This window comes from Priapulus caudatus, unplaced genomic scaffold, assembly GCF_000485595.1.
Source record: "Priapulus caudatus unplaced genomic scaffold, Priapulus_caudatus-5.0.1 Scaffold976, whole genome shotgun sequence".
Classification (NCBI taxonomy): Eukaryota; Metazoa; Priapulida; class Priapulimorpha; order Priapulimorphida; family Priapulidae; genus Priapulus; species Priapulus caudatus.
The window spans coordinates 97,094-105,115 of record NW_014578037.1 but is presented as its reverse complement, the minus strand read 5'-3'; the positions used below and the strand labels follow the sequence as shown (position 1 = coordinate 105,115).

At 42.8% G+C, this 8,022-nt stretch overlaps 1 protein-coding gene across 2 annotated transcripts in view; it reads left to right on the top strand.

Annotated features, from left to right (window-relative positions):
* Positions 1-8,022, top strand: part of LOC106814771 (ATP-dependent 6-phosphofructokinase-like) — a 32,364-nt gene that overhangs the window by 10,778 nt on the left and 13,564 nt on the right. For both annotated transcript variants that reach the window (XM_014819122.1, XM_014819121.1), the window contains exon 5: positions 7,288-7,453. In XM_014819122.1, the coding sequence (XP_014674608.1) occupies positions 7,288-7,453 (166 nt within the window). The remainder of the gene's footprint in view (positions 1-7,287; positions 7,454-8,022) is intronic.

The following is an 8,022-nucleotide window of genomic DNA, read 5'->3' as shown; positions in this document are numbered from 1 at the left end:
CGACTGAAATTTTACGTTTATAATCGTAGCAACAGACCTCAGATGAGCCCAGACGCTCTGCGGCTCTTGTTAATTTTCTCTGTACTAATGATGTCCTACCTATGAGTTGATGGTTATACATGCATTACTGAAACCTTGAAATATAATATATTCGCTTCCAACTCTAACTAGAAACATATGTCCTACAGCATGAACCCTGTAGATACCAAACTAACATTATTTGTATTGTTTTATTTGTACACCGTTTCAGGTGGCCATTGGCACCCGGGCCACCGTTAAAGTCGAGCCCTGACACTATGCGCTATATGCATGCCAGGCTAGGCTAAGTACTGAGTTATGCTCTGCGTGCTGCGCGTACTTTAAAGCCGTGCGTACGCGTGCGTAGTGCAGTATAAGTACAGTGTGTGCATATGCAAGTACGGTACTGATATTCGACCCTCCGAAGCACAGGATCAGGCCCCGAAGTCCGCACGGTATTGGGGCAAATACGGCGCTGTGCATGTCTGTTTGCTATAAAGTAAGGCTAGAGGGACTTCGTCAAACTTTGTAATTTTCCAGTAGGCAGATGAAAATGTGGATAAACACTCTCTTTCGCTCTTTCCCCCTTCCTCTCCTCCTTATTCCCTCTTTCTTTTCTTGCATTTCTTTCTGATCATACAAAATACATATAGCCATATATTTTCTGCCAAAAAAAGTGGGGGGCCACCCCGGCCCCCCCGTATGCGCCGCCCCTGATATATATATGTAATTATCAGGAGTCTATCAATATATTGATAGACTCCTGTAATTATGTATGCATGCAATCTCTGCAACGAACTGTAATGCAAACACGCAATTCTAGGCACGAGCGGGCTTGAAGAAATCGTAATAACGAGTTTGTTTTTTAACCACGTTGTTGCTGGTAGCCTGCGAACGACTGCTTGCTATTTACCGTCTGTCATATGTCATCAATGATAATGCTATCAAGTTATCAACAGACATAACATAGTAACATAGTAGATATCTACAAGTAGACATCGTTATTACTCATGATAATATCAAGACAATTCGTTATCTACTCTTGGTAATGTCAGAAGTTCATAATAGACCGATTATTATATTGTCTAAGGATATCAGGAGCGTCATAATATCAGGAGTGAATAATAATAGATCTATTAGTATTAGATATAGATCTGTTATTAGAAATATATTATTAGAAATATATATCAATTATTAGTATCATAGCCCGAGTGACTATAGGAAATCCTGCGCGCTGATTGGTCGAGACCTAGGTGATTATTTTTCGATAATCACCTCTAGGGTTTACATTGTAGTGGCGCCAAAAATGGCGGCTAGATTTGTAAATGTTACGGAAGCCGAAATTGACAAATTTAACGATGTTACGGAAATGTTTTTTTTTTAATAAATAAATAATAAATAATTTATTTATTTAAAATAAATTTTAATTAATAAATAATAAATAATTTATTTATTTAAAATAAATTTTCTTTGAAAAAGGTTCACGTTTTCTTTCCTATAATCACTCGGGCAATGATACTAAAACAATTATTCACTCATGATAATATAGATGACAGTGTCTATGTTATGACACTTCTGATGATATCAGTGGTTCATAAGGATGACAGTTACCTGACCTAGTTAGACCTGAAAGGCCTATTAGCTGCAACAACGTACGTTTTCCTGGCGCACGCAATCGTGCTTTTACATCAATCATAGTGGAAGTAGTAGTATAAAGTGACATGGTCCGTTGTATCCGGACCCCTAAAGCGTTAAGGGTGACGTGTCCTAGTGAAGCATTACTGTTCGCTCTACCTTATTCGATCTATATTCACACCAATCAGGGCATTCTCCGTTACAGTAGGTCGTGCTATCAGTTCCTCGTCTTTTACTTGTAAAATCGACCAGTAATCCATCTAACCAATATGTCGAAGGTACAGCATGCCAAGGTTTTAATTCCCAAGAGTAACATCCTACCGTTAATGTGCTTAGCAAAGGAGAGCCTCATCCCATTTAATACCCATATCTGTTAGTGTTTCACATATCCTGGGATGCAATTGCTGGGCGCTTAGCTTCGAAGAGCTTAGTAAGCATATCAACGTGATGATATCGCCGGCACGTCACGGTCCCCAATTGTCGGGTAAACAAGCACCAGATTCCCATCGATCTGTACCAGCTTCAGCTTCTGTGGCAGCCTTCAGCTGGCTGTGGGGGGGGGGGCACCGCCGGATGTCTAGCTTCTGCCTAGACTGACTTCACGTCTGTGTTGGACTACTAGGCGTACACTTAGTGTGTGTGTGTGAACGCACTTTGGGTCACTTTCTGTTCACCAGCTGCCCCCACTTTGCATCAGTTTCCCGCTGATACCTTTTCGGTGCGAGTGGCATCTTTTTAAAAGGTTTCCTGTCTCAATATCTTCATTCAGGCTATGGAGTTCTCACACGATATATCAATATCGTGATTCCACCAGAGCGTTAATTGTGCTTGAGACACCCAAGCTGCAGTTATAGATTGCCTCCACTTCGTTGTTCTGAGAAACTGTCCCTGGAATTGTAATTAGGCAACGTGAGTCAAAGGACTTTGGATCAGTCTGATAAGCACGTCTTTAGAACAGGTGCATGTAGCAGTCGCATCTAAGTGCAAATTGCACGTCTGTTATTTGGTTTCCCACCCTGGATCTTGATCTCACCTCTCTATTCAGCCTAGTACTCATGGTCTACATTAATTTATTAGTGTCTCGGTAAGTTAATGGTTGATTGCACTATCGGGTGCAATTTTACTATTGCGATCGTTGGAATACTATTCCCGATACTATTGCAATAATTGAAAAACTGTTACGATACTATTTCGACACCATTGATGTAATATGAAAATGTGAATTATGTTGTGTATCGGATTAAGCCTAGTTTTAGTGCATAGGATTGACTAGCCGTGTACCCATAGAAATAATATAGATAACCATATATAACCATATATAGGTTATCTATATTATTTCTATGCGTGTACCATATCTTTCCACTCACACGCTCATGCATTGCTAGTGAGCTGGTTGAGTTGACCATACGTAGATCACCGGGGACAAGTCTAATTATTTACAACAACGACGGACATGTCAGTAATGGGTTTTCAGGATCATTTACGTGTGAAAACGGTGTCTTTGGCAGTAAATTAACTCACCTTGTGTTTTAATGTTGCAACTATCAAAAAATATCGATTATTCAGTGAACTATCGGCGTCATTTAGTGATGTTTCACTTTATCATCGATGCATTGCTGTCGAACCAAACAGGATTGAAAATTAGTCGATAGTTTGATGCGTCGTTACACTCCTAGTTGACGTCTAGCCCAGCTGCAGTTAAGCGAATTCTACGCTGATGTCTCGAACAGTGGGTGATAACAGATTCTGAATCACGGAAATAAGTTGAGTGGGGATAAATACAAATATAAATACAAAGATGCCTGGATGAGGCTTATTTTAGTCTACTAAAGGAGAAAGGAAGCCATGAGACTGGTCCAAAAACCGTTAGCTTGCTGTGTCCCGAATATCACTGTTTAAATGTTACTGGTTAAATGCTTTTAGTTGTTTATTTTTACTCGCATTTTTTGCAATGTTTTGTTGTACATAACGCTCACAAATGTCCTCATGGTCATTCAATATCAATAATATTTTGCTTTACATGTGGAAGCTTTTTTATTTTTTCTGCTAAATAAAAACAGGGTTCTCTACGAGAAAAACACCGTCGACCTTTTCAAATCGCATGACATGGGATATGGCATCTAGGCGAATTTTTTTATTGCATGACCTAGTGGCAGGCAACCATCCCACGCGAAATAGGGTGTGGACTGTTCGATGCACGCTTTCACATCAGACTGTTCACAAGTTCACACAGACTCACATTCACTGAACCAACACACATAAACTTGTTCCGTGCAAAATTAAAAACATCAACAGTGAACTATATTGTTAAGGGCCGGACACACCAGGCGATTGCATCGGGCGATGGCATCGCCCGATGGCATCGCGCAGTCGTGGACACACCAGGCGATTGCATCGGGCGATGGCATCCCGGCGATGGATCGGGCGAGTAATATCATCAAACGGTTTTATCTGTGCGATGGCCATCGGCCGGATGGCACTTCGGGCCGATGAACATCGGCGGTCGATGAGTGACACACCAGGCCGCGATTTTCACGCCGATGCCATCGCCCGGATGCCAATCGGCCTCGCGGCCGCTGTGTCCGGGCCTTCAAATGGGCGGGCCTTAGCAGCTCTTTTTCGTTGTCACAAGTTATAACCATTTGTGCTTTTCGTGTTGGTGAGAAATTACATCCTGAAAACCGGCTGCCAGCGCTGTCAGCCGGGCGGCAAATTTTTTGTGCAACAACTCACTGGGAGTTCCTTTTATATGTTGTCAACCACCTTCCATACACATCCATTCTCTCTCTCTCTTTCTCTTTCTCTCTCTCTCTCTCTCTCTCTCTCTCTCTCTCTCTCTCTCCCCCTCTCCCCCCACCGCTCTCGCTCTCATTCTCTCTAGCCCGCTTCTCTCCCCTGATCTCTCTCTCTTTCTTTCTTCTCTCTCTCTCTATTCCCTTTCTCTCCCTTTCCCCATCTCTCTCTTTCTCTCTCTGCCCCTCTCTCTCGCGCGCACGCGCACTCTCTCTCTCTCTCTCTCTGTTTCTTTCTCTCACTCTTTCTCATTCGTTCCAATTTCTCATTCACTTACATGTATGCGTATTCTTCGGAATCCCTTGTTTATACAAACAGCATTCTCCTAACAGGCGGCTGACACTTGATATGCCACTATGATGCTTGTGTCAGCAACTGTTATTATTGTTACCCATTAGAAGTCTTAGGGCAGCAGTTAGTAAAGAAGCCATGGTGCCTGTGGATATATATATACACTCAGCTGGTGTTTCCGAACTTGGTATTTACGATAGCTACAACTGCGTAAAGTAACGTATAGGCAAAGCACAGAAGGGGGAGCTCAGGCAGGCATGCACGTACATTTACTGAAAAACGCAAGCGAACTAAATGAAGTTTTATAGCAATTTAGCCCGATATGTTTAACTCTGCCGGCTAATCAGATCTTAGTTTTTACTTTAGATGTTTGGGTTCCTGGTGTACATGAATTTTTGCTTACGCGATGCTGTTGCACAATTACTTTGCTGTACGGGATGGATATAGAAACGTCTGACTGTTCGATAGACATGTTGGCTTTGATCTTTTGATATTGGCTTTGACCGAACGCAAATTTTCGAATATCAAATTGTATAACACAGTGGAAGCGTGTAATGAATGAAAGGAAGTTAGGGTTTCAGGAATAACGAGCGTTGATTCGTGGCAAAAGTTTTATATCTACGTGTACACGTATTGTGAGTGAGTTTTAATGACACGATCCGGATTATTAGTGAAACCTATGCTATACTAATTTGAACTCTGAATGAAAATCTTTTACGAATCTATCAACGGTAAATTTCTATATGAAGTAGCTCATCGTAGTTTTTCTTGGTATTTGGAATAAAGCCAGCTAACTAGTGCTGTAATACGTCGTAATTAATACGTTCCAGAAAAAACCCGTTTGCGCAAATATCCGTAGCCCGAATCGCGTTTTTCCACCGACTTTTGTTAAATAACTCAAAATGCGTTTCTACGTGAAGTATGTACTCCCTCAATTCTAGCACGATCACGCACTTATTACATAACCCGAGTGAACGCAACGCAGTGTGTTACTGTATTGAGTAGCTTCTGGTTGCAGGCTAGAGCTGTTGAGATGTGTCTGATCCGCTTTGCTTACAAGTTACAGTACTGTAGGAGATCGAGCATGATCTAGAATGCAGCTCACCTACATATTTTCAGCTTCATATGAGATGTATCTAGTGAGATGGAGGTGGCCGGTTACATTCCAAGTTTGATGATTTGTAGCAGCCGATTAGATATTCATATATTAAAAAAATCGATCACTGAAAAGAGTACAACGCATCTATTTCAAAATTAGCATATATATGGAAAAATTGAAACAGATTGATTAAATATTGTATTTATTCACTTCAGCTTCTATCAACATGTATTCGGTTGTTACATTGTTTATCAAGTGGAAAAAGTGAATCAGAAATACGAACAGAATCTCAAACAACGATGTTGGTACTTAGCTCTCTTTAGTTTTACCTAAACAAGGTGAAGTGACTTTAAGTCTTGGGTAACTGGCTCATGCCACAGCTTTATTAGTATTGCCTAAAGTCTAATATTCACAATTAACGTGATTAACAGCCCATCTTTGATCAATTGAGTGCAATCGATGCTCGGTTATGACAAATTTAACAGATCCCCATACTACTTGTCACACTAAAACTAACGTCATCTTACCTATCTTTTTTCTTCTCTATTCTAACTTCGTAGGGTGAGTTTTTCCCTCTGTGGCATCTGTGCAGCGCGAGTGATTCTGAATCTTGTTTTTTTGCGTGTGTACGTGAACCAGAATGATATCCTTAGCTACTGTGAGGGGATGAGGAGGTGATAAGTTTTTCGTACCAGATTTCCAAAGCTGGTGCGGGGACAGCTGTTAAGTTTACTGCAGAGCAGGAGTAGATAATAGGGAATTCCCTATTATCTACTCCTGCTGCAGAGTGATCGATTGTACAGTTTGACTATAGGTTACAGTGCGCCGGCAACGTCTAAAACTAAAATGAGCTTTCTGTTTGGCAGAAGGTCTTGAGGGCGTGCCTGCGAGACAGATCTAGTTATCTATCATCTAGTGATCTAGCTATCATCTAGTTTATGACACGCCTGGCGTCATCAGGAGCGACTAAAAACAACTTTTTTAAATTTCCGGTCTGGTCCTGTAATATTAAATTTATTATGGTAAATAGCAGGAGTGATAGCAGCAGCAATTAATAGGATCATAATAGGAGCAATAATATTGATAATAGGAAGATCTAATAGTAATATCATCTCATATTTTATGACACTCCTTAAATATAATATTACTTGACAGTTTCTTTGAGTTACTGTATTTCGTCCTCGCGCGTCTTTTGTCTCTCCGTCCTTGGTCCATGGTATTTATGCACTCATCTAGGACTGAGTAATGAACTCGAATTTCACGAATGCCGCATACCTGGCTAGTACGTATGACATGCGCCACTGGTCAGCCGGAACTCTACCTCTAACTGAATCGTTAGGCATGACTGGGGATACCGCTGTACTAATTCTATGTGCAGACACGACTAAGTTAATAGTGTTGTTGTTCGTTACGGCTCGATGGTAACCTTGTCCTTGTTAAAATTCATCTAGGTAAATTGACGCAGGAGCAGTATGCAAGCAGCAGCAGACTGAACATCGTCGGTCTCGTGGGGTCAATCGACAATGACTTCTGCGGTACGGACATGACGATCGGGGCGGACTCCGCCCTGCATCGCATCATGGAGGCAGTCGATGCCATCACCACCACTGCGCAGAGGTGGGTGGGAGACGTGTGTAGCTCAGGAACCATGTGGGGGAGGAGGTTGCTTATTGCAGTGGTGACATTGGTGGGTGGGAGCTGTGCGTGGTGCAGGGGCCATGTATTTGGTTTGGAGACGTGCGTGGTGTAAGGGCCATGTGAGTGAGTGGGAGGTGTACGTGGTGGGGGTGTTATGTGAGTGAGTGGGAGGTGTACGTGGTGGGGGTGTCATGTGAGTGAGTGGGAGGTGTGGGTGGTAGGGGGCATTATGTGAGTGAGTGGAAGGTGTGCGTGGTGGGGGGCATCATGTGAGTGAGTGGGAGGTGTGCGTGGTGGGGGTGTCATGTAAGTGAGTGGGAGGTGTGTGTGGTGGGGGGCATCATGTGAGTGAGTGGAAGGTGTGCGTGGTGGGGGTGTCATGTGAGTGAGTGGGAGGTGTGCGTGGTGGGGGGCATCATGTGAGTGAGTGGGAGGTGTGGGTGGGTGGGGGACATCGTGAGTGAGTGAGAGGTGTGCGTGGTGGGGGCATCACGTGAGTGAGTGGGAGGTGTGCGTGGTGGGGGGCATCATGTGAGTGAGTGGGAGGT